General features: G+C 40.9%; 1 protein-coding gene across 2 annotated transcripts; it reads left to right on the top strand.

Annotated features, from left to right (window-relative positions):
* The first annotated feature begins 1,153 nt into the window (after positions 1–1,153).
* On the top strand, positions 1,154–24,244 carry LOC146682987 (brevican core protein-like). 2 transcript variants are annotated; one of them, XM_085445688.1, is made up of 14 exons: positions 1,154–1,369; positions 7,367–7,449; positions 7,564–7,941; positions 8,397–8,571; positions 9,671–9,798; positions 10,195–10,488; positions 12,553–13,404; positions 13,779–15,623; positions 21,419–21,526; positions 21,732–21,890; positions 21,980–22,062; positions 22,835–22,979; positions 23,114–23,296; positions 23,453–24,244. In XM_085445688.1, the coding sequence occupies exons 1-14, from the start codon at positions 1,350–1,352 to the stop codon at positions 23,551–23,553; spliced, it is 4,554 nt and encodes a 1,517-aa protein (XP_085301814.1). In that variant the 5' UTR covers positions 1,154–1,349; the 3' UTR covers positions 23,554–24,244. The 2 variants fall into 2 exon arrangements, with proteins under 2 accessions (XP_085301814.1, XP_085301812.1); XM_085445686.1 differs by having other exon boundaries at positions 1,155–1,369; positions 23,450–24,244.
* The last annotated feature ends 1,120 nt before the right edge of the window (positions 24,245–25,364 follow it).

Here is a 25,364-nt window from a genome sequence, read left to right as displayed (position 1 = left end):
CAGCCCTATATGGTCCTCCTCGTGGTTTTACAGAAGAAGGACCTGAAAGCTGATGGCTCTGCCTCCCATTTAATTTTTTAAATATTCTAGGAACCACAAGTAAGACAGCATTGTGAGAGTGGAGTGCTGTGTTGAGATGATACAGTACTGTGAGGCCTTTAACATAAAATTACCTTTTATGTGAATTTGAAAACAAGAGGAGCTAAAATTGTCTCCCTCTCTAGTCTTTCATTCTTCAGCCATCATTTTGCACTTGTATCACTTACACAACATCATGAATAAGACTGTAACTGTGGACTTTTCAACCTGCCTTTAATTTGTTCATTGAAGAAAAGTTTTATTGTTGCTCATTTTTGCCAGAACCTCGATGAGGAGTAATCACATTTCATAGAAGTGCTGCATATTTGGCCCTATGTGGGCTACTTATGATTCATTTATGGCACAGGACACCTGAAATCTGTTCTTTATAGGGAAGGCTAGTCTGAGGCTAGTCAGCCAAACATGGCCACATTTGGCCTTGAGTAAAAGCCAGATCTTTTTGTTTTATGAATTTATTTATGCATCAATTTCAAATAAAAGTTTCAACTGTAAATAACATACTTTAAAGTGGTAAAAGTGATCTTGTTGTGACCCTTCAGTCATAGCAAAAGCTTCTGGGTTGCATACTGTTTTCAGCTTGTTCCATTCAAATCAAGCATGCTCTGCAGATTCCGATTGTAAATGACAGGGCAATGCTCTTGTGCAGGATTTTCCAGACCTCTCTCTCTGCGCCAGAATGCAAAGCTATTCATGATGATTTAAAAATATACCGCGGGGTGTGACAGATAACGAAGGAGGCGGTACTTTAAATTGTCCCTTATCGTTCTCCGGGATATGTGACTGTGCTGCAATATCAATACCCGCAGCAGCTTCAGCAGCTCACTCCGGACCGCTGCGCTGACTGCTCTCCCCTCACCCTGGTTCATCCAAGTGACGCTCAGTGAGTTCTCCGCTTCCCTGCAGTAAAAACATGCAGGTCATCTCCTCTCTGCAGGCTTCACTTCATAGCCTATAACATCGGTTTCTTTACTTGTCATCCCTCCCAATCCCCCTTGACAGGCATGCGCCATCTCCATCCCGATTGTTGGGTGAAAAAGTGGGCAGTTCAGGGTTTCATATCTGGCGTCACTTTCTCCCAACTCCCTCTTTTCTCCCCGAGCCTCTGAGTGTGCCGGTCCCAGCCACCGTTTACCTGCGCAGAGCATCCAGAGCCGCTTTTCCCGTGACAGGACAGTCGCACTGCAGCACGCTGACAGGCGCTCACGGAAAATACTCTTTACAGCAAAGAAGTGCAACCTGCATCAGCTGAGATGCTGCTGAGAGTCATCCGGTAGGCTTACCGTCTCTGTCTCTTTCTCTCCCTTAAGGTCGATGGGTCAATGATACGCAGTAGATGATGCGATTTGGTCTTTCCAAAGTTCTTTTGAATCTCCTGTGTCAGGTTAAATGGACGTATGATTAAAGACAATTATACTCATTGCCACTTAATTGCGCTGTAGTAATTGATGTTCTCCGAAAGGTCCTAAAATTAATTGTAAACTGCTGTCCCCCACTGTGTTTAAACCGTGTTTCCGTGTTTTACGCATGCACACCTATAAAGGTAAAGGAAGGATAACGGGCTATTTTAAACGCATTTACTATCAATTTGGACTCCTACAAAGCCCCCCCCCCCCCTGCCATTCAAAAGCTTTTCCTGGGATTTCACACTCAGTACTTTTATTTGCCCTGTGTGAACAAAAAGCTGCTTTTTGTTTTAAGTGCGTATTTTAACTCTTCACTCGCTGTGGTCCACCTCAGGTGGAGTTCAGTAATGGACAGGTAGAAAGACAGAGGGCAAATTGAATGATGAAGCAGACTTTTAAGGATTTCTTTCTTCTGTTTAATAGGTTTGTGGCTCTCTGGTCAGATTTGAGCAGATATAGAAACCAGTGGTGTGGTTATGCTGTAATTTCATGACAGAGTAATCATGTTATCATCTTCCAGTGGGATGCCATCGAATTGCTGGACCACAACCCTCTTCAAATCCTGATTTTATATTGATCTCAGCTGCACAGCTTAAAGTTTAGTGACTGTCTTGCACAGCTGCAATTCTCTCATGTGGACAAACTCTGTCCACAGACAAACACAGGCAAACATACAACAAGAAAAACCCACAAAAGTGGCCTTCCCCTCTCTACATGTTAAATTGGTCAGTACACAAAAAAATCACAAAGTCAAAACTAGCCACAGTCACAGCTGGTAAAAATGTGGCTCACAATCTATCTAGAGATCTGACCCAAACTAGAGTGATGAACTCTACACTAAATATAAGATGAAATGTAAAGCATGGTGGAGAATGGACGGCCATCTGCTCCAATTTAGAGCCAGATATGTTGTTGATCCTCCACTGCACCAGTAGGTTGTTCAGCTAAAGCTATAGTTACAGAAGTTGTTCTTGTTTTTGTTGTTGTTGTTGAGGATGAGTTGCACTCAGGTGTATAATTAGATAAATAGCAAGCCTTGCTCAGACCTCTGAATCGCTGCTCATGTCAAAATATTCAAAATGAATGAGCAATCCTGGCAATTCAAACTGAATATTAAGCTACTGCATATGACGGAGGACAACACATTTGTGCCCCGTGACACAAATTTCATGCAAAATAACCCCTGTGAGCCAAAAGTGCAGGCTCCAGGGTGCTTGAATAGCTCTGTTGCCATACCCACCTAGTATTCAGACCTTCTTCTTGAGAGGGGCAGCCAGTCAAAATAAGATTTATTTAAAGGGGTTCTTCTCTAAAAGGGAAGGAGCTTGTTTCAGAAAGCAGGTAAGCTGAAAGACTTTGCAGTGTTTCTAACTATCGCTCATGCAAAGCTACTTTAGTAGAGTCTGTGTATCTGAGTATTTGAGTGCAGATCTGAGCTCAAACTGCAGGTGCCTGACTCCTGGGCATGTTTGCCCTGAACGAAGAAAGTGATGCGTCTCAGAAAGCAGAGCCCACCTGATCCTGAACACAAGCGGAAATCGCCTCCTGTGTATAAAAGGACAGCTGTACAGGCTGAGCTTCATCTGTGGATCCACTGAGTCAAGCCTAGGATCAGGTGTTTGCGCAAAACACACTTTAATTTGTTCCCAGACAAAGTGGGTGGTGAATCAGCTGGTGGGTGGCTCTTCCAAAGTGGTAATCTTGTAGACAGGAGACAGACCACTGATGATGTAGGGAGATGGAGGTGTGGTGCTGAGTGAATAGCCTCATTTACCAACTCGCTCTGCTGTTAAGTGTACAGTAGCCAGTGTTTATATTCAAAGTCTGGGTTTGATGTTTCTGAACTGAATCACCTCCTTTGACCCTGCCAAGGTCTCCAAATGAAGTAAAGACTGACATTAAGTTTATTTGTTTTGAGCTGGATGTAAAAGTGGTTTCTGTCTGGTTTAGGTCAGGCAAATGTCATCAACATAAATGGATTTGTTATTAAGGCAAATAGCAGCAAGAATGTATACTTGTGGGAGTCAGTTATTCAATCACAACTGTCCAACTGAATATCCAGCTGCTGACCAGAGTTCTGGTGTGTAGGGCCAATAAATAAAATTGATTTAGTTAATATGGTTTAAACTTCTTCCAGGTCAAACATCTTGTTCAATGTTAATTGCATTAGGAAGCAGCTGCTGGATAGAGTATAAACTCTGTGCTTAAATAATTTTTTCATACACTAGAAAAAGAAAAGAAGTTGAAATAAATGAACAGGCTGCTTTATGTTACATTTAACTTCTGTTTACATGTAGTCTGAAAACTGAAATCTTAAATATTAAAAGAAGGAGAAGAAAAGAAGACAACAAATAGACCATAGTTGCAAAAACTGTGCATTTTTATGGGACCCTGTTCTGTTTTATCCTGGACATATCCCTCCTAAAGCCAGTTCCAGCTCAGCACTCCTCCAAGTTTACAGCACATCAGTCAAACTGACATGTCTGAGCTGGCTAAACTGGGATCAGGAGCCTCTTCCTGGTTTGTGTGCATTGACACTGATGCAGGCTGCAGAGGAATGTCTGTGCAGCACTGACAGGGATGTTTGCATAAAGTTGATGAGGTTTATTTAACGCCAATTTCTTATGTTTTCTTTTCCATAAATGCGTTAGTCTGTAGCTGATTATTCCACAGAAGATTCTGGATTAGTTGCCCTTTTGGATAGAGTGCTGGCTGCAGTTTGTGGGCCGTAGCTGCAGTGGGTGGCATTGATTTCAGCTTGACTTGTCTTCACTGCTAACCTCACTAAAACAAGCAGACCTGCAAAGTGCTTGGCGAAGGCGACGCCGAAAAATGCGATCTAAAGACGGCACAAAACAACCAGCAGCAACTAGGATTTTCTCTGCTGTCATCAATCTGAAAGCACAAACCGGTATTTAAGCACACTGTCACATTATACCATTTGAATCAGTGTGCGGGGTCTTAATGTGGCCCTTTCTTTTGTACAAAGCCTGCCCTAGAATGATTCTTAGTGCTTTGAAACTTCCTTCTCCATCAATGAAAGGGGTGAAAGAAAGAAAAGAGAAAAAGCAAGCAAGTGTGCCAGTGCCCTGTCCTTTAATTTTCCCTGAAGCCCTTTGTAAGGGACTTGGTATGAAGTGAAAGCACAGTGTGCAGCTGTCCTCTTGGCCCGCTCCTCGCTTTTTTTGTGAAACGTCTTCTCAAGAATACTAATAGTGATACCAGCATCATGGAGTCCACCCAGCTGGCAAGAAAACAGACAACAGTTATTCTACCATCAAAGAAGGCCATTTAATGTGACACAAGTTACTGAGCTGTGTGTGCCGACTCCTTACCAGGGATCTACTTGATATACAGGAGGTCAATTCTTGTAGTACCGTACCTTGCAGAAGACAACTAGAGGCTCTGAGGCTCATATTGAGAAAGTTTATGGAAAAAACTAAGTGATGTGATAACATATATGGCTGTTTAAACCATCATCTTTAACGCTCTTTGCAAATTACAGCTTTATTGGATCGGTGGTATCAGCAAAGCACTAATCAGTGCAAAAGCTCCACCTTCCTTAGCTGTTAATGACGGAGATTGTGATCTCCGTCATTACAAGAACAGTAAAAATTTAAGATTATCAGTGGTGTGATTGTTGCTACTGCTGGACTCGATGTGTTGGATTGTCTGCGCTGGGTTGGGGTTTAAAATTTGGCATTGTAAAAACACACTGGTCTTCCACTAAGAAACAGAGATCCTGTTAGGCACCGGATAGTCATGCTGATTAGAGAGCGAGAGGGAGAGAGGAAATTTAAATCCACCAATCAAATGTCCACCAGCTGTCAGTTGCTTCCACCTGTGTCGCTCAAGCCCGGTTAGTTACCATGGTCATGGCATTTTGTGTAACTCAGAGTATCCAACCGTCCAAATCTCTCAAACGAGCTTCGCTCACCTCTTGTGAAACTGCTTATATCCTCTACACAGGTTTAAAAAGCATAAGGATCCCAAGTCATTGCTCCACAGTATCTGTAATTTTTTTTTAATGTTTCTGATGTTAAAATTGTGGTCGCAGGGGTGAGATAGAAATAGAGATCACTTTCATTTTTCTCCAGAAACCCTCGATCACTCAGATGCCTTGAGATCTAAAAGTGCAAGTCTGTTGACTTGGAGGAACAGAGCATTTGAAAAAAGACTAATTTTCCTATGAGTCAGTGATAAAATGACATGTGTGGCATGAAAATTGTGGCCTCTGCCACAATTTTAAGTTTCTGCTTCTCCCACTATGTCAGTTAATCACTCGGTATACTGTAAATACTAAACTTTCTTTTGAAAGAAAACACAAGCAGGCGTCACAGGATTTTACAGTGCTTGAACTGTGTTTCTATGTTTTTTTTGTACAGCAATATACAGTCAGATTGCTTGCTTTGCAATGGTGCCACCGGTTATTACCACCAGCCTCACATTGTACACATCCTCGTCATGGTGCCAAAACAGTTCTGACCCATTTGGGCACAGAAGGAGACCAGGGAATCCTCTGGGTCCTGTGGTTTGTGGGCTGGGTCTTAATGCGATCAGGATTATTTAGGCGTCTGTCGTTGATGCTCAGTCTAGTTATGCTGTTGCAGAGAGCATTCTTCTGTTGGGGGAGAGTGCTGCCATCGTGCTGTGCTGTTCGTTTAGGCTGAGCAGAACATTGCAGTATAATGAGATTATTAATGGTATTTACTCCAACTTCAAGTGTTGTGGCTGAAGTTAATACTATAAAGACTTGTATTGTACAGTGTAAAATTTCTGTTTTATAATAAAAGAAATTTCTTATCCGACAACTTTAGGTAGCAAGATTAAAGGTCTAACCTTGCACTATCAGTGTTTCTGGTGAAGTGTGAGGTTGGTTGAATATGACACTGACAGGAATACTGATGAAACACCTTGACGACTGTTGAAACTGTCCAGTATTTAATTGTTTTTCAATGACGGCCCAATCAGGAGGTTGTGTGAAGTCGCTGTGGATGTCTTGCCACGGCTGCTGGGTTAATAACAGGGCCAGGCTGGTGACGGAGAACTGGCAGGATGCCGCTGGGCTGAAACGCCGTGTCATTAGCTCATGGAGGTGATGAATGAATTGTGGTCAGGAACCTCTGCTTCCAGCTTCCTTTCGAAAACCAGAGAAGTTGGTCTTTTATACTGTATGGCTGAGCTTTTTTTGGGACACGTGTGTTTTACTCAGAGCTTCTGCTCCAAAGTTACAACTTAAAACAAAAGGTCTTTCTCACAAAATTTTATAGTTATTGTATTTTTTTAATGTTTAAACTCTGTTGCCAGTTTTCTAGTGTGCTCAGCTAAAACTAATCCTGACTTATAGGAAAAAGGCCTGCTGTAAATTGTAGTTTTATGAGAACCATAATGCTCAGTGTTTGTTGAAGCAGTTTCACTGATGTGTTGAGGCCAAGTTTATGGTAAATTTAAAAGCTCTGGTATTATACTGAGACCTGTTTCTGACATTTTATGGGATAGAAATTACATTTGTGCAGCTAATAAAACATTATTACAGCTCCTTTATGTCAGCGGGATAACACCAAGTCTGTTCAATATAATGTGGATAGTTATTTCAGTCTTTCAACTGATATCCTGAAAACTGAAACTGAATCCCTCAGTTTTCTTATGTGTCTGGGACATTTGTTCCTTCTTATAGGTTAGATAAGATAAGATGAACCGACACAACATATGACCTCCGATGTCAGAAATCATTGTACTTATTAAAAATCCATTTTTATTTAATTCTACATATTTGTGAAATTGGAAGAAAAATATCTGCTTTTCTTCTTCATTTTATTTATTTTATTAATATTTTATTGTGTTTGCCTTTTTAATCTCCACAGACATGTGCAGATACTTCCACTTCTTTATGCAGTCTGCCATCTCACACTGGCCTTTCCCACCCAAACTCTACGGTACACATACGGTACGGTGTCTACATTTCCCCTGATCACTTTTTGATTCCATAAACAGAGACTACAAAAGTGCATTGAGAAGTGGGAGCATGATTCACTTTTCTTTTCTTTTTATTAATTTCCAGATGAGGTGGAGCAGCTCCACGTGAGCATCCCCCACTCAGGACCAGTTGTTGCTCCACTGAGCAGCTCCATTTCCATCCCTTGTGTGGTGTCTCTGTCCCCCATCTCCAACTCCACCTCCGCGACGCCTGTTGTACCGAGGGTCGAGTGGTCAGTCATATCAAGGGGGGTTGAAACGCAGATCTTAGTGGTACAGGGTCACAAGGTGAAGGTCAATGAAACGTACCGAGACCGAGCGGCGTTGCTCAACTACACCTCCTTCCCTGATGATGCGTCACTTTGGTTGGGAGATCTGCGCTCCAGCGACTCGGCTCACTACCGCTGCGAGGTGCAGCAGGGCCTGGAGGACGCCAGTGACCTCGTGGAGCTCAAGGTCAAAGGTAACGCGATGAAAGACATGGCTCATTAGTAAAGTTTGGGGTAGATTACACAGAATTATTAGAGACTGTGTTTTTTAACTACAATTCTCAGAAAAAGAAAGAAAAACCACAAGAAGGATACTGACTCTGCTAAAACTCCTGTGTTTTGAAATCATATCGCAGTTTGATTATTGGTTCCACACTGTGATTTTGGTAAGAAAATATCTGAATCTCTCATCTTAGTAGAATCCACTGAAAACTGCCTGAACCCAAAGATACCCAATCCTCTGTGTAATGATAATTAATGAGTTGTTTCTAGTTGTGTAGCTCAGTTTCCAGCTCAGTTTCTTTCCATTTAGTAAGATGTCTTTGTTCCTGGAGCTTTTCCAAATTATTGACTTAAAACAGTTGAAACAGGTAATGCAGTTAATGTATTTGTAGGTATGTTATTATGTGCATGCTGTGTGTGTTTTTAGGTGTTGTGTTCCACTACAGAGATGCTTTGGGTCGGTATGCCTTCACCTTCCATCAGGCCCAGAGGGCTTGTGAGGCCATCGGGGCACGAATCGCCACCGCCGACCAGCTGCTTGCATCTTATTACGACGGATATGAGCAGTGTGACGCGGGCTGGCTCGCAGACCAGTCTGTCAGGTATTTCATCACCTGTGTGCCCTCTGTATCATGCTCACAGTACAACTTATTAAAAAGACAGAGATAGATAAAACATATCTTACAGGCTCATGCAGCTGATATAGATGTTTTTGTTGTTTTACTCGACTTCTTGATATAAGTTTGTAATCACTGACGTCTTCATCGGTCAGACAGTGTTTCAGAGGTTGCTTACTTACAAAGTATAGCGGTACCGTTCTCCACCTGCCCCTCAGGTGTGCTTCACATCTCAATATAAACAAAATTATCTTACTATGGTAGCAACATTACAAAACAATGTCATATTATACTTACCTAACATAAGAAACCACTCACCAACCTCTAAACTGACCCATTTATGCACCTATAACAACTTCATTAGCAACACACTGTCCACCCTCTTTAACTGTATAGTGCAATATTCATTTCTGTTAAACATACACCCATACAGTAAAAGAGGCTCATGACAATAAAATCTAATTTATATGAATGACACCATCTAACAATGATGTAAAAAAACATTTTATATAGTAGAACAGCACCTGAGTATTGCAAGGGACCCACAAAACTAGTTTACTGTATTTAGAGACTATATCAAAAATGTAATGTCAGTTAAATAACTGTATAAATGTACTTAAGGCAATGAGATTTGAAACTATGTGTCAAACCCACAAGATCAAAATGGCATGCCATTATATGCATGTTGTCGATATACATAGGTAAATTGGAGTTGGAGTGGAGTGGAGTTATGAAATCCTGTATTACCTACCATCCATCCATCAGCATAAACAAAGGAAACAATAAAGTAGCATGGGCATGTAGGCCTTTTAGTATGATAAAAAAAAAACACCCAGACTCTTAAATAACATTATAGTTATTGTATATAGTTATTGTTATATGTAAATACATTATATTTGTGTTGCTCTATAAGTACCCATGTGTGAGCTGGTTATTGAGTGGCCACAGAGTAAACGTGTCATAACATTACCAGTTGGTAATGTTGCAGATTTACCAAGCTATCGCCAAATGCAGCATTGATGTTATGTCACATGTTTGTCGAGTCTTAAGTGAGGATGATGGTTGTTTTGCTGCTTTGTTGCAGGTATCCAATCCAAGTGCCTCGTGAAGGCTGCTATGGAGACATGGATGGGCAACCAGGAGTGAGAAACTATGGGACAATGGATCCAGATGATCTGTTCGATGTTTATTGTTATGTAGACGAAATTAATGGTAGGAATTTAACAGTTTAATAACTTCTATATGTAAATAGTAGGATTTGGGTTTTTTGTTTTTTTGCCAGTAGGCTTAATGCAATAATGATACATCTGGCCTAATTTGTCAGTAAGTCAAATTATACATTTTACATTTGGAAAACGGCATTAGGGATCTGTGATGGACAATAACTATTACAATGATTTTATTTAGTTCAAACATATAATTATATATTTTTACTTTCTGTAGTGAAATGTCATGCGTCACATCAGATAAAAACATGCCACTTACTATATACAAATATCCATTATAAATTAAGACTGGCACATAATTGCAGTCGTGCCATTATGTGCCAGCATTTTACTCACTTGTATCCAGAAAAAGTAAAAGACTGAACAAATTTTCTGTCTGTAGGGGAGGTTTTCCATGACTTCATCCCACAGCAATTAACATTTAATGAAGCGCAGTCGTACTGCAGAGCTGCAGGGGCAGAGCTGGCTACAACAGCACAGCTTTACTTGGCTTGGAGTGAAGGACTGGACCATTGCAGCCCTGGCTGGCTGTCTGATGGCAGCGTACGGTACCCCATCATAACCCCAAGGGAACGCTGTGGGGGTGCTCTGCCTGGCGTCAAAACTCTCTACCAATTCAGCAACCAGACTGGCTTCCCAGAGCCATCCAGCCTTCATGATGTTTACTGTTTCAAAGGTGATAATGTTGTGCCTTTAAATGCAAACTGTTGATTGTTAATTTGACAAAAACTCTAAAGTGGACCTTTTATGATTTTCCCTTTTTTGGCTCGTATTTACTCAGTTTCTCCCTGGGATTAATACAGTTTCTCTAATTTGATCTGATTTAACAAGGCCACAGTTTGATATAATAACATCCTGCTTCAGATTGCAATAAATACCTGGCTTCAAAAAGGTCTGGTCTGTAATCTACAGTGGCCCCCTTGAACTTTCCCACATTTTGTCACATTACAGCCACAAACATGAATCAATTTTATTTGAACACGTGAGAAGTGGAACAAAAATCATACATGAGTCCAAACATTTTTTACAAATAAATAACTGAAAAGTGGGGTGTGCGTAATTATTCAGCCCCCTGAGTCAATACTTTGTAGAACCACCTTTGCTGCAATTACAGCTGCCAGTCTGCCAGTCTCAACCAGCTTTGCACATCTAGAGACTGAAATCCTTGCCCATTCTTCTTTCCAAAACAGCTCCAGTCAGATTAGATGGACAGCGTTTGTGAACAGCAGTTTTCAGATCTTGCCACAGATTCTTGGCTGGATTTAGATCTGGACTTTGACTGGGCCATTCTAACACATGGATATGTTTTGTGTTAAACCATTCCATTGTTGCCCTGGCTTTATGTTTGGGTCGTTGTCCTGCTGGAAGGTGAACCTCCGCCCCAGTCTCAAGTCTTTTGCAGACTCAAAGAGGTTTTCTTCCAAGATTGCCCTGTATTTGGCTCCATCCATCTTCCCATCAACTCTGACCAGCTTCCCTGTCCCTGCTGAAGAGAAGCACCCCCAGAGCATGATGCTGCCACCACCATATTTGACAGTGGGGATGGTGTGTTCAGAGTGATGTGCAGTGATAGTTTTCCGCCACACGTAGCGTTTTGCATTTTGGCCTAAAAGTTCCATTTTGGTCTCATCTGATCAGAGCACCTTCTTCCACATGTTTGCTGTGTCCCCCACATGGCTTGTGGCAAACTGCAAACAGGACTTCTTATGGTTTTCTGTTAACAATGGCTTTCTTCTTGCCACTCTTCCATAAAGGCCAACTTTGTGCAATGCACGACTAATAGTTGTCCTATGGACAGATTCCCCCACCTGAGCTGTAGATCTCTGCAGCTCGTCCAGAGTCACCATGGGCCTCTTGGCTGCATTTCTGATCAGTGCTCTCCTTGTTCAGCCTGTGAGTTTAGGTGGACGGCCTTGTCTTGGGGATCATTTCTGAATGATCGCTTGAACAGTGCTCCGTGGGATATTCAAGGCTTGGGAAATCTTTTTGTAGCCTAAGCCTGCTTTATATTTCTCAATAACTTTATTCCTGACCTGTCTGGTGTGTTCTTTGGACTTCATGGTGTTGTTGCTCCTAATATTCTCTTAGACAACCTCTGAGGCCGTCACAGAGCAGCTGTATTTGTACTGACATTAGATTACACACAGGTGCACTCTATTTAGTCATTAGCACTCATCAGGCAATGTCTATGGGCAACTGACTGCACCCAGACCAAAGGGGGCTGAATAATTACGCACTCGCCACTTTGCAGTTATTTATTTGTAAAAAATGTTTGTAATCATGTCTGATTTTCGTTCCACTTCTCACGTGTACACCACTTTGTATCGGTCTTTCACGTGGAATTCCAATAAAATTGATTCATGTTTGTGGATGTAATGTGACAAAATGTGGGAAAGTTCAAGTGGGCCGAATACTTTTGCAAGCCACTGTATATGATGGCATCTGTATATGAAGATAACCTGGTAATCTCAAACACAGCTTGAAACTTGGCTTGAAGGGAGATGGGCCCAAACATATTGATTTAGACAGAGAATGAACTGAGAGTTCATATCAAAGCCCATCATCAGATAAATAAGCATTATTTTGACTGTTATGACTCATGAAAAGCTACTCTAGAAGGGAATAAAAATATGATGTTGGAACAATATGTAGTGCATATTTAACAAGAAAGAAAGCATAACTAGATTTGTTTGTTCCATATTTCACATGTTACATTTAATTGTTTGTCTGCTCTCTGCAGAAAACAGAAATGCTTCCACTGACTCTCCGATGGACTATGTGGGCACAGAACCTGAAGACATTGAACACAATGTTGTTATTCTTACGGAAAAATATCAAGAAATTCAGTTGAACCAACTAGCAGAACAGGTGGAGCGAGAGGCCCAGAGCATGCTTGAATCATTGCCTTATTTTACTGTCTCTGTAACTACAGAAAGCCCGGTTGATACACACCCAATGCTGATATCAGACACAACAGAGTCTCCCCTCCACACAACGCCTGCACTACACGAGCCGCTCGACCAAACTTTATCTCCCACAGAAATGAGCTACGATTCCCAGCATCCTACAGCACTGATGAGCAGCACTATCACAGAAACCCACAATTCAGCAGAGAACACATCATTTCTGCTCACTGATTACAATGAAACATATTCCAGCCAGAACTCGAGTCTCACCTTTCAGCAGTCTGAAAGACCCACATTTGAGCCTGAGATGCAGAACCAGACAGAGCCAGACACAAATATTGAAGTAAACACAGAGCCATCTGGAACTCTGAATGAGACCAAAGAAGTACAACAGACCACCCTGTCTTTTAACAAATCAGAACCCAACTACAGTGAGACCGACAGCAACCGTACTAAAGAGGACAGTTTATTGGAGGCTACTACTTTAACCCTTAACCCCATGGTTGAAGTGGAGCTGGAGGAGACCCGTGTAGACTCTGAGCAGATGTTTCCCCCAACTGAGGCCTCAAAAGAAGAAGAAGAAGAGGCAACACTTCTTACACAATTATCCCAAACTACTGAATCTACTCCGGAGGTGCTAACCTCAGTGTGGGCTCCTTTGGATGGTTCTGGAGATATTTCTGAAGGTATGTGCATGTCCCACAAAAGTTCAAACATTATTATCTTAGATAAATTACTTTCTTGTCAAGAGTTAGGCTAGCATGAGATATCCATGTCACATTTTATGTTTTTTATTATAATAGAAGAACTAAAAGGGTTATATTCTGGACTACCTTCTGGCTAAGAGCTGTAACGTCCTAGAGTTTGGTCACCTATGTGAAGAGGGCAGATTTTGTTACCTTCTGAAAAGCTAGCTGTTTTCCTGTTTCTAATCGTTTTGGTCTGAAGGTCAGAGATTGACAGTAGACTTATTGTTTCTTCTAATTTTTCTCATCCAAGCAATTAAATATACTTCTCAAAAACAATATGTAATCCCATAATGTTCTATGCTCTTTTCCAGAAAGCAAACTCGATATGAGTCCAGCCAGTTTCATCTCCACATCAGATTCCTCAACTTCTGGCTTCACCACTCACCCGTCTCCCATTGCTTCTGCCAGCAGCACCCATGCTGAACCTCAGACAGTGGTTCCACATTTGACAGCCTCATCTCAGTCACCCCTTTCTGACAAACTGGGCTTGGATATTCTTTCTACAGCCTCACAGCTGTGGGAGTCCCCCAACTCTAAACAGGAGGGAAGTGCAAGCTTAGAAATTGAAGACACGCTCAGTTTGGAAAATGAGGATAAAATGCTGCCCACATCAAAATCTGAAGACCTGCAAGTGTCTGGAGCAAGTTCAGTTACCACTCGCTCTCCAGACGTCTCAAACACTTCTCACTCATCCACCAGTTCGCCCACAGCACTATATCTAACATCAGGCTACAGAATGTATTTGGATACTGTGACCGATACTTATGAAGAAGCAAGTGGTCATGTACCTGATACACTTAGGACCACCCTTCAAGAAGACATAAAATTTGCTCCAACCTTTGAAGGTGAAGTGTCTTTAACTCTTGAAGAGGAAGCCAACATTTCCGTTTCTCTGGAAAAAGAAATAAAAATTTCCCCAACCCTTGCTCTTCAAAAAGAAGCAAATTTTTCTTTAAATTTTGAAGAAGAGAACATTGTTTCTCCAACGGTTGATTTTGAAGAAAATGTTTCCTCAGCCCATGAAAGTAATGCTGTCCCAACTGCTGTTTTTAAAGATGAAGAAGCTAATATTACGCCTACCTTTGAGTATGAAGAAAAGATAAATGCTTCTTTAACCCTTAAAGAGGAAGCTGATGTTCTCCCAACTATTGTCCTTGAAAAAGAACCTAATCTTTCCTCAAACATTAGCTTGCAAGAAAAGGCTAACACTTCCTCAGCTCTTGAAAAAGAAGCCAATATTTCTCCTACCTTTGAGTATGAAGAAAAAGCCAACACCTCTTCAACCCTTGAAGAAGAAGCTAATGTTTCTACTACCTTTGAGTATGAAGAAAAGGCTAACACGTCCTCAGCTCGAGTCTTTGAACAAGCTAATGTTGCTCCTTCCTTTGAGTATGAAGAAAAGGCTAACACGTCCTCAGCTCGAGTCTTTGAGCAAGCTAATGTTGCTCCTTCCTTTGAGTATGAAGAAAAGGCTAACATGTCCTCAGCTCGAGTCTTTGAACAAGCTAATGTTGCTCCTTCCTTTGAGTATGAAGAAAAGGCTAACACTTCTTCAACCCATGTCTATGAACAAGCTAATGTTAGCACAGCTCTTTTTACTGAGAAAGAAGCTGATGTTTCCTCAGCCCTAGAAGAAGATAGTGATTTTTCCCAAACTGTTGTGCTTGATGAAGACGAAGCCAACGTTATCCCAATCCGTGTCTTTGAAGAAGAGGCTACTGTTGCCCCGACCCTCGAAGATGAAACTAATGTTTCCCCGACATCTCAAGAGAAAACTGATGCCTCTGAGGACTTCGCCATCTTTCCTTCCAGTTCTCAAACATCCAAGTGGGATCTGTTGACCAGCACAACTCAACCCCAAGAATCTCGCAATGAGTACAGCCAAAAAACCTCCACAGCAGCTTCAAGTTCTTCTCGAGGTACAAAGCCCACAAAGACGACCACTGTCGCCACCACAACCACAACCGCAGCTACCACCACCACCACCACACACCGGTCCAGACACACCTGGAGCCCAACCACCACCACCCCCAAAATGTTGATACCACCAGTGGGTCACGCTCTGGAAGATGTTGACATTACTTTCACCCAGCCGCCAACTCTGCTTATCATGCCCAATGAGAGGGCAGCCGTAGGCGGTACTGGGAAATCTTCAGGTAATGTTAATGCCACTTTCATCAGTCTAACCGTCCTCTTCCTGCTCGACACAGTGATGCACTAAAACTCCTCGTCTTTCCTCTGCCCAACCTGCCTCTGCTCCATTTTCTGTAAAACACCCGTCCTGCTTTTCAAATGACTTCCCACGTTTTTTTCACCTGTTGTCTCAGCAAGCCCACTCACCCTTCTGACTCTTCCCACTTCCCCTTAAACACTCCTTACTCCTCTCCTTGTGACTCCCCCGCTCTACCCTCCAAGATTCTCACACTGGGACAGCTCCCATTTGACATTTGTCCACAGTCCAGTCTTGTTATGCATGATGTTTTTTCCTCATCCAAAGAATGACTTCTGTGAAGTACTGTATTTACTAGTGTTTTTGAATGACGGGTTTCTTCTCCAGTGAGGACCTGCCAGAGTGATGGTTATAGCTAAATTCATCAGATTTTATTTGTAAATCATCCATCTCTGGACCAAACAGGTGCAAAAGATGTTATAAAATCATTTTCTTCTTGCTATCTTTCAATTTTCATAGTATCTTTTCCATTAATTGGGAAGCAACATAATAAGGGACTTAATCGTTCTCTGGAAAGTAACAATTACTTTGAATGTAACAGCACTGACCAATGAAGCTGCAGTAATGCTTTATATTTAAGTCTTAACTGATTTTCTTTCTTCCTTTTCATTGCTGTTTTAGTCACTGTGGTACAAAAAGCACAGATTATTATGTTTACAAGCACAAAACCTTTTCATTGTAGATTGCACGAGTGTTTGCATTTAGCAACATGTTCACGTGTCCTTTTGTCATTAATGTTTCATACTCGACTTAAAAATTGTTGTTTAATCACAGTTGTTCTAGATTTGTATTGTGTTTTTAGGTCTAATAATGATAAAGGCAACAAATCTTTATTGGTTTCTTGTCTTACCACAAGTTGATAAATGCATTACTTTATATTCCTTCCCTTTGGTACATTCGTTTTTTTGACTTCATGTGGCAGCTGTGGATATTGATGCATTGTATGGAAGCTTATTTGTTCCACAAAACAAACAAACAAACATAAAACACAGTTCTCATGGTTTTAAATTCATCTTTTAAATGAAATATTTTTGAATTTTAATTCTCTTATTTAAAACTGCACTTTATTTTTCCATTGGAGCACTTGGCTTCCATATAATCGGGTTTATTGAATCTTCAAAAGAAGCAGCTGCCATTGTGGACTCAACTTCAAGAAATATGGGAAATTTAGGATGGAAACTTATTTAAGAGAAAAGCTGCTTTTAAGCTCTTAACATCCACCAGGTCACCAACAAACCATTTAAGGCTTGACTTGCATTTCATCAAGCACAGTTTCAGAAACTGGAAAAAGTCGACCTCAGAGTTCTTCTATTAAGATTTCCATGTGGGTATGTCAATAAAGGCCACTGACAACCTGGTGTATGTTAATATTGTAAGTCAAACACTATTCAGAATAATTCAGCTTTTGAAAAAAAACTAAGATATCGTGTGGATCTTGAGAAACAAAATATTTACACTAAAAATCTTTACTGAATGTAGAATTCGAGGTAAACGAAATTGAGAACTGTAGATTCGAAATCACAGCAAAAAAACCGTTAAAAAAATCAAAATCACAGTCGGATCCAACTTGTCTCATGATGTAGCAGTAATGTTTATTGCCCCATGTGCACTCCTGACAATGTGACAATGTCTGGTCATGCTCCTGACTCGATGGCAGGTGGTGTTGTGGGGGATCTACTCCCAGACCTGAATCTCAGAGGCTCTCAATAAGATTCAGGTCTGGGGGATGTGTGGGTAAATCAATGGCATCAACGCATTGGTTCCCCAATAACTGCCTATACACACCGGCCACCCACTCTCAAACCAGAATGCGTAATGTTTGTCACAGCTTTTCCAGACTTTTTCGCCTCTGTCACAGAAGCTCAGTGTGAACCTGCTCTTTTTTGTGAGGTGAAAACGGCTACAGTGGTGGACCTGCCAGTACTGGTGTTCTCTGGCAAATGCCAATTGAGTTGTACGATGCTGAGCTGTGAGCACAAGTCCCAGTAAAAGATGCTGTACTGTCACGCCACCCTCATGGAGTCTGGATCTGATGGTTTGATCAGAAACACGCACATAAGTAACCTGCAGGAGGTTAAGGTTTTTGATAGTGCTTCTCCTGTTCCTCCATCCACATTGGAGCAGAAATTATTTTGCTGTTGGCTTAATGCCCATCTACAGCCCTGTCCAGCTCTCCTCACCGAAAAACATGTGTACTGGTATCTCCTCCACACTCAATAGTCACAATAGTCTGTGGCCGCCATATGCCAAACCTTATTACTTTAATTTGGACCCAAGCGGGCTTTACTTGCTGTTGTTTTAACCTCCTGAGACCTGAACTCTTTCATGGCATGCATTTTTAATTTCTCTTTGCTGTTTGGGCTGATTGGGACCTGATGAATATAAAAAAACAAAGAATTACCAGATTTTTTTTTACCTGATTTTTGTTTCTGAGAAAAATGAGATCCACATATGAGGACATTCATTTTAAATTTCGATAGCGCAGTGGAAGTATAATGTCCTCGTAAGTGGATATTAGGCCCTTGTAGAGCAAAATTTTGTATTTTGGTTTAGACAGCCCAAAATGTGATGTCCACATACAACACATGTGGATGCCAGGTCCTAGGAGGTTAAGTAAAGTTTATATATTTCAAGTAAGTAAGTAAGCTTTTCATGGTTTTACTCCACAAATGGACTCATAAAGATGAAAAATATGGAAAACATGTGCATTCTCCAAGCTGCACTTCTATTACAAGACAATTTTCAAGCATCCAAACTGTTTGTCTTCCCCCCAAAAACCTCAGTATTACATAGATTAGTGCATGCAGAAGCCTTTCCTATTTCTCATACATAATTTCAGCTTCAGCACCATAATTAAGCCTTTTTTGGGGTGAATAATGATCTTTATACAATGGACTCTTCATGGTGATAAAATACTGCAGTCGGCAGCCTAAAGAGGAAAGGAGGCAGAGAAACACAATGAGAAAGTCATCAATAATTCAGTAATTGAAATTACTAGCCTTGCATTGTCGTCTGCAGACAAGTTATTGTTGTGTTGTTTGACAAAAGGGAAGGAAATCGGCTCACAGATGGAGCCGTGAATCTAAACTCTGTTTCTGTTGAAAAGCAAACAAAAACAAGTCTCAGATGTGAACACCGTCACAGTATAAAGTTTCATTTTTTGATAGGTAAGACTTGAAAGGCACCTCAGTGGTTTTCCATCCACCATCTGTGTATTCTTCATCAAAACTGAATGATGGTTTAACTTTGAGTGCACGTGAATCTCATTTGATTCGTGTAAAGCAGTTATTACCTTTCATACACACGATCTGAGCAATGAAAGAGATTTCTGAAGAGAGCAATATGTGGGGATAATGACAGGCAGCACATAGTTCTTGTTTACAGGGTGTCAAAGGAAGCAAACAAACCGAATCCACTTGTAAAATGTTTAATTCCAGCTTGAACACTCATGGTTTCGTTTTTCCTTTGTTTTACAAATTTAGAAAAGCAAAATGAAGCTTCAGAAGTGTTTTTCTCTTTAGATATCATCTGATTGTGATAAATATAACAAGATGCCAGTAGACATTCCCCAACCCCCCTGCAGACCCAGAACTAGATAAGCAGTTAGGAAAATGGATAAATATACAGTACACACGAAGTATTCACAGTGCTTCACTTGTTCCACGTTTTGTCCTGTTACAGCATTATTCCAAAACCCACTAAATTCCTTTTTTGACATTGAAATTCTACATACAATACCCCATAATGACAAAGTGAAAAAAGTTTGCTTGAAATTTTTGCAAACTTATTAAAAATCAAAAATCAAAAATATAACATGTACATAAGTACTCACAGCCTTTGCTTACGACTTTTTTGAAGAACCTTTAGTAGCACTTAAAGCCTCTTTTTGACTATGATGCTACAAACTGGGCACACCTGCTTTTGGACAGTTTTTTCTTTGCAGAACTTCTGGAGCTCCATCGGGCTGGATGGGGAGCATCGGTCCGCAGTCATTTTCAGATCTTGGGTTGAAGACTGGGCTCTGGCTGAACTAATTAAGAACATTCACAGAGTGATCCCGAAGGCACTCCTTTGTTTCTTGAGTTAGTGCCGAGGGTATTTGTCCTGATAGAAGATGTCCAAGGTCCACAGTACTCTGGAGCAGGTTATCAACAAGGATGTCTCTGTACATTGCAGTATCCTTATTTCCCTTGACCCTGACTACTCTCCCAGTTCCTGCTGCTGAAAAACATCCCAGCATGATGCTACCACCACCATGCTTCACTCTACGGATGTTATTGTCCATGTGATGAATTCTGTTTGGTTTCTTCCAGACATGGTTCAGGTTAAAAAGTTTAGTTGCCTTTTAGCAAACTCCAAGTATGCCCTCATGTGCCTCCTACTGAGCAGTGGTTTCAGTCTGGCCGCTCTACCATACAGGCCTGACTGGTGGAGTGCTGCACAAATGGTTGTCCTCACAGGGTAATGCTGTTACTCTGTCAATGTGAACAGAGTGGATTCTTGGTCACCTCAATGATTAAGGCCTGTCTACCCCAATCGTTCAGATTGGCCAGGAGGCTAATTCTGAGTCCTGGTGGTTCCAAATTTCTCCCATTTACGGTTGATGGAGGCCACTGTGCTCATTGGTACAATCCTGATACAATCCTGTCTTGGCGCTCTACAGACAGTTCTTTGGACTTCATGGCTTGGTTTGTGCTCTGGCATGCGCTGTTAGCTAAGAGACCTTATAAAGACAGTTGTGTCTTTCTAAATTGTTTCCAGTCAACTTAATGCACCACAAGTGGACTCCAACTAAGTTGTAAAAATGTCTGACTTTGATGAACAGTGGAAACAGTATGTAACGTAGCTAAATTTTCAGTGTCAATGCAAAGGCTGTGAATACTTTTATGTTTTTGCAGACATGTGATGCAAACAGGGAATTTGCAGAGTGCCTTCTGGTGGACAAACTATGCAATGTCAACATTTAGCACGGCTGAAGGGTGTTTCTTTAGTTTTTTTCATCTTTTTAAAATTTTCACTTATAAATGTACACAATTCAACATTTTAATGAAAAGCAGCAGCAGGTCAGAAGGTGGTCAGTTGAATATTACTGTCCAATGACTTTAAAAAGGGCATGTTTTTCTCATCTCATCATCTCATCTTTTGATTAAAATGGTAAACAAAGCAAACAAAAGTTCATTGTACCACTGGCACACCAGCAAATCAGTGCATACCGCTTAATAAAATGACCAGTGGGCCCTTTTTTTAATTGTTAGAACCACAGGGCTCCATATTATAGGAAACAACCCCCCCCCCCCAACATTAATACATCCATGTCTAGATTCCCTCTTCCACAAGATTTTTGAGAGCGTTTATTACTAATGAAGAAATGAAGAAGAAAGAGAAGGAAGCATCGCACACATGCCAGAAGAAGATTTGACGATTTTTCCCTCTCAGGCCACGCTGTAAAGGTTCTCCTCTGCTGCCATCTGTTGGCTAACATCGACCCTGATGCCCTTTAGTTTCTAAATGGTTCCTGCTACATTTACTTACAGCTGTTTACCTAATGTCAGCATACGTGCTTCAACTGCCTTCTAATTAACACAGGCACCAATTAGACTTACACATAAATGAAGGCTGTCTTCCTGTACATGTGTAATTATTCAGTTACATAACAAATGAGTCTTTGACCAGTGGTTTCAGGTGCGCAGTGATTTAAAGTTGCCCTCTGTTGTGTTTCAGATGCCTGTTTGCTCAACCCCTGTCTTAACGGAGGCACCTGCACGGACAGAGGTGGTCACATTAAATGCCTCTGTTTGCCGACGTATGAAGGAAACTTCTGTCAGGCCGGTGAGCTCGCTTCTGCTCTTTAATGGACGTTACATATGATGGGAATCAGCCAGAAGTTTCCAAACAAAAATAAGCCAAGCAGTAATTTTCTTACAATGCAGCCTGAAGTGAAAATTATATAATTATTCAGTATAAAAGCCTGCAGATACATCTGAAGACTCTTGTTGGTTTGGCTGTCCTGTTCTCTTCTCTGTGATGTTTTCAGACCGGGAGCGATGTGAACCGGGCTGGGATAAATTTCACGGTTTCTGCTATCGACACTTCAGCCAGCGTCTGAGCTGGGAGGCTGCAGAGCAGCATTGCCGCATGATGGGAGCTCACCTGGTGTCCATAATAACCCCTGAAGAACAGGCTTACATCAACAGTAGGTTTCCTTAACACATTTGGGAACGAGAAAACAATGTGGCTTTCATTTCTTTCCTCATAAATTCAATTCCACTTCTTGGTCAACAGACAACTACAAGGAATACCAGTGGACCGGTCTGAATGACAAGACCATTGAGGATGATTTCCACTGGTCTGATGGGAACCCACTGGTGAGGAGGTTTTATTATGTGTGCAAAAAACAAAACAAAACTGCAGAGTACAAAAAAACAAAAACAGGGAAATGCTCAAACTGGAGAACCAGACACCCGGTGTATTAATTAAGATCTACTTTCTATTTATCAAGATTCTTTTTCTTTTGCAGCCACGATAACTAAAATATATTGTTTCTTTGTGTTTGCTTCGTGATTAATTTTAGTTGCCTTGTAGTCTATTTAAGTTACTTGGAAGTTTTGATGTCAGATTGCATGCTATCCAGCACCTGTGCTTAGTTACATTTTTCTGGGTTCTAGAACATCTGAGGGTGACGGGGAATGAAACACTGATGCATTTGCTAGGCAGGCACTGAGATGTGACCGTAAAATTGAACCTAAAAGGCAATTATGTCAAGTGGTAGCACAAACAACAAGGGAAAAAAAAAGACACAGTGAAAACAGTGAGGAATCCAGCGACCCCTTGTGAATAAGGGAGCATCTGAAAGTAGCACATCTGTAGGTTATTATTTATGATGGCCAGGATGATCATGAATGAAAATCTATTATCATAACGAGTTTTGCTGTTTATGTTTTTCTTTTTGAAACCTCTTATGTAAGACACAAACCAAGCAGGATGCAGGAAGGCACCAGACTATTAAATATTAACTACCTCAAAGAAGAAGAGGAGAATGAAAACATTATGTATATTATGCTTTTTCAACTATTTCTATTGTGATTATTGTTTCTTTGTATACACATAAAAATAACATACATAACACATACCTCACAGCTTTATGAGAATTGGTACAGGGGTCAGCCAGACAGCTACTTTCTCTCCGGAGAGGACTGTGTGGTGATGGTGTGGCACGATAACGGACGCTGGAGCGATGTGCCCTGCAACTATCACCTTTCATACACCTGCAAGAAAGGCACCTGTGAGTAACACTAATGGGACATCATTAAGAGCACTTCATTACTCATTAACTCCCTCGTGAGCTTGATGCTTCGAGCTGTTTTCTACTTATTCTAGCCCAGAGAAGGCACTTAAGCATCTTAACTCCTCCCACAGCCTCCTGTGGACCACCACCAAGGGTCAGAAATGCCTCCATATATGGAAAAGCTCGACAGACTTACGAGACCAACGCCGTGGTGCGCTATCGATGCGCAGAGGGCTTCCAGCAGAGGTTTAACCCCCTGATCAGGTGTCTGTCTGGAGGGTTCTGGGAGAGGCCGCAGATCCTCTGCTTGACTGGTGAGATAAGAGAAAAATCAAGAAAAGACATGAAACATACATTTAATATTCAATCGTCTTTTAATAGCTGATATGAAGTGATTAATAAATGTTAAATTAGAAGAAAAAAAGAGCAAATTCAGTCTTAACCACGGTGATTTTTTTCTAATTCAGAAGACGGGGGCCTGCTGTCAACGACCGACAACGATTTTGCTGCAGCCGAAGATGATTTTGAGGCCACTAAAGCGACGCTGCAGTACTGGGACATCAGGTTCTAAAAGTCAGCCGTGCTCTTCTTGTCTTGCTTTCTCAAACTTTGTTACTGTAACGTGACAGGGTGTAAAGAATCAGGTGCTTTTTACCAATGAACCAATCAAAACAGGATAAAAAAACCCCCACAGACGCACAAAAAGACACAAAGCAAAACTTCCCACCAGCCAATGAGAACAAGACTGAGTGCACAGGCAGGGAGATGAAACGCCCTATTTCTTGTCCTTTGTAATATTTTCTACCGTGTTTGGATAAGTATGCTTTAAATAGTTAGCAAAAAAAAAATCAAAAATTCTCCCAGTCATTCCCTGTTAAATCCCTTTGACTGAAAAGAAATAAATGTGTGAACTGTTTGTTACCAGGTCAGCTCTAAATCTATTTTTTCTCATTGTTATATCAAGAACCTTTTTAACAAAATGGTGCTAAAGTCTTTGAGACATTTGTAAAGTATCCAGTAGAAATGTTTTGCTGTTCTTTGTGTCGTCTTCCTTCTTTGTCAAAGATTCCTAAAACTCCAAAGTGAACCTTCAACAAACGCTCAATAAATACTGTACATAGAGTCCTTTTCAAATGATGTCCGCATTTTCCAGAGAGAAACTTTTCGTGTCCGGCAGACGCAGTTTTGTTCGTCAGCTTTATGTTGTAATAAAGTTTTGTAGAACAGAGCAAAGAATAAAGCTTTCTCCTATTTCACCTTCAGTGCTGTGTGTAGACTTCATGTCATGTATTGTATTTTCTGCCAGTGTGTTACCTGAAACTACAGTCGTGAGAAAGGAAAAGTACACCTCTGTCAGTTCTGAGATTGTCCGCATCAGGACATTAAAAAAATCATCTGGTCCTTAGCAGGTCTTAAATTGATTTAAATACAACCTCAGATGAACATCGTCACATGACATATTACAGTGTGTCAGTATTTATTTAAAAACTAAGCCAGAATGCAGAAGTAGTCTGTGAACATTGCAACACCTTAAATCATTCTGTTGGAGATTTGTTGCTGTGCTCGAGGTCACTGTCCTGCTGCATGACCCAGTTTGAGCTTTATTTGTCAGACAGATGGCCTCACAGTTTACTTTACAACACTGTGGTACACAGAGGAGCTCATGGTCGACTCACTGAATGCAAACAAGCCCAAATCATTAGCCCTCCACCACCGTGCTTCACAGTTATTTGTCTGTCATGGACTTTGATTTAACATGTTAAGTGAGGCCTTTGGGTTTTTTTTTTCTTTTCTTGCACTATCTGACCTTGGGTTGAATTTTCTGAGACACCCACTGCAGGTAAGATATGATTATTTGTGTTATTACACACCAGTAAGAGTGTACTTGCAGTACAGGTGAACTTGGGGTGGGATTTTTCACATGCTGATTCTGTATCTTGGCTCAGTATTTGTTAAATACATAATGTAATGGTGAGTAATTTCATGTTTTTAGTTTCCTCATTACCTCGATTTTGACCTGTTGAGAAGAAGATGATTAATGTTCTAATTAATGTTCTAACATGTAAAACCTTTGAAATGAACGAGGGTGTACTTTGTTTTTCAAAATTGTATATTGGTTTTCTGCAGCGGCTGACACTCTGTTGTGTTTCTATGTGATTCCACTTTAGTAAGATATACTATAGACTGTGTTTTTAACTAGGTTTTTTTGTTAACATAAGGAAACTCTGAGGATAATATGGCTGCTCATTCTTTAGAAATAAATCACCTTCATATTTGCAGCTTACTGAATTGTGACCTGTTTCTCCTATACCATCACCAGAGAAAGAAAAAGAAAAAATATCAGTCAGTAAATCAAAAACTGGAGACAAGTTTTAAACAGGT

This window comes from Copadichromis virginalis, linkage group LG22 (genome assembly GCF_057382275.1).
Source record: "Copadichromis virginalis isolate Kocher_CV1m ecotype Utaka linkage group LG22, C_Virginalis_male_GT1.1, whole genome shotgun sequence".
Classification (NCBI taxonomy): Eukaryota; Metazoa; Chordata; class Actinopteri; order Cichliformes; family Cichlidae; genus Copadichromis; species Copadichromis virginalis.
This window is presented reverse-complemented; position numbering and strand designations above follow the sequence as displayed.

Excerpts from the sequence above, each read along its gene's own strand:
- LOC146682987 (XM_085445686.1), top strand. The coding sequence starts at position 1,350 with ATGCTGCTGAGAGTCATCCG. Across the intron at positions 10,489-12,552 it reads TGATGTTTACTGTTTCAAAG|AAAACAGAAATGCTTCCACT; the intron begins GTGATAATGTTG and ends TGCTCTCTGCAG. Across the intron at positions 22,980-23,113 it reads CACCTGCAAGAAAGGCACCT|CCTCCTGTGGACCACCACCA; the intron begins GTGAGTAACACT and ends CTCCTCCCACAG.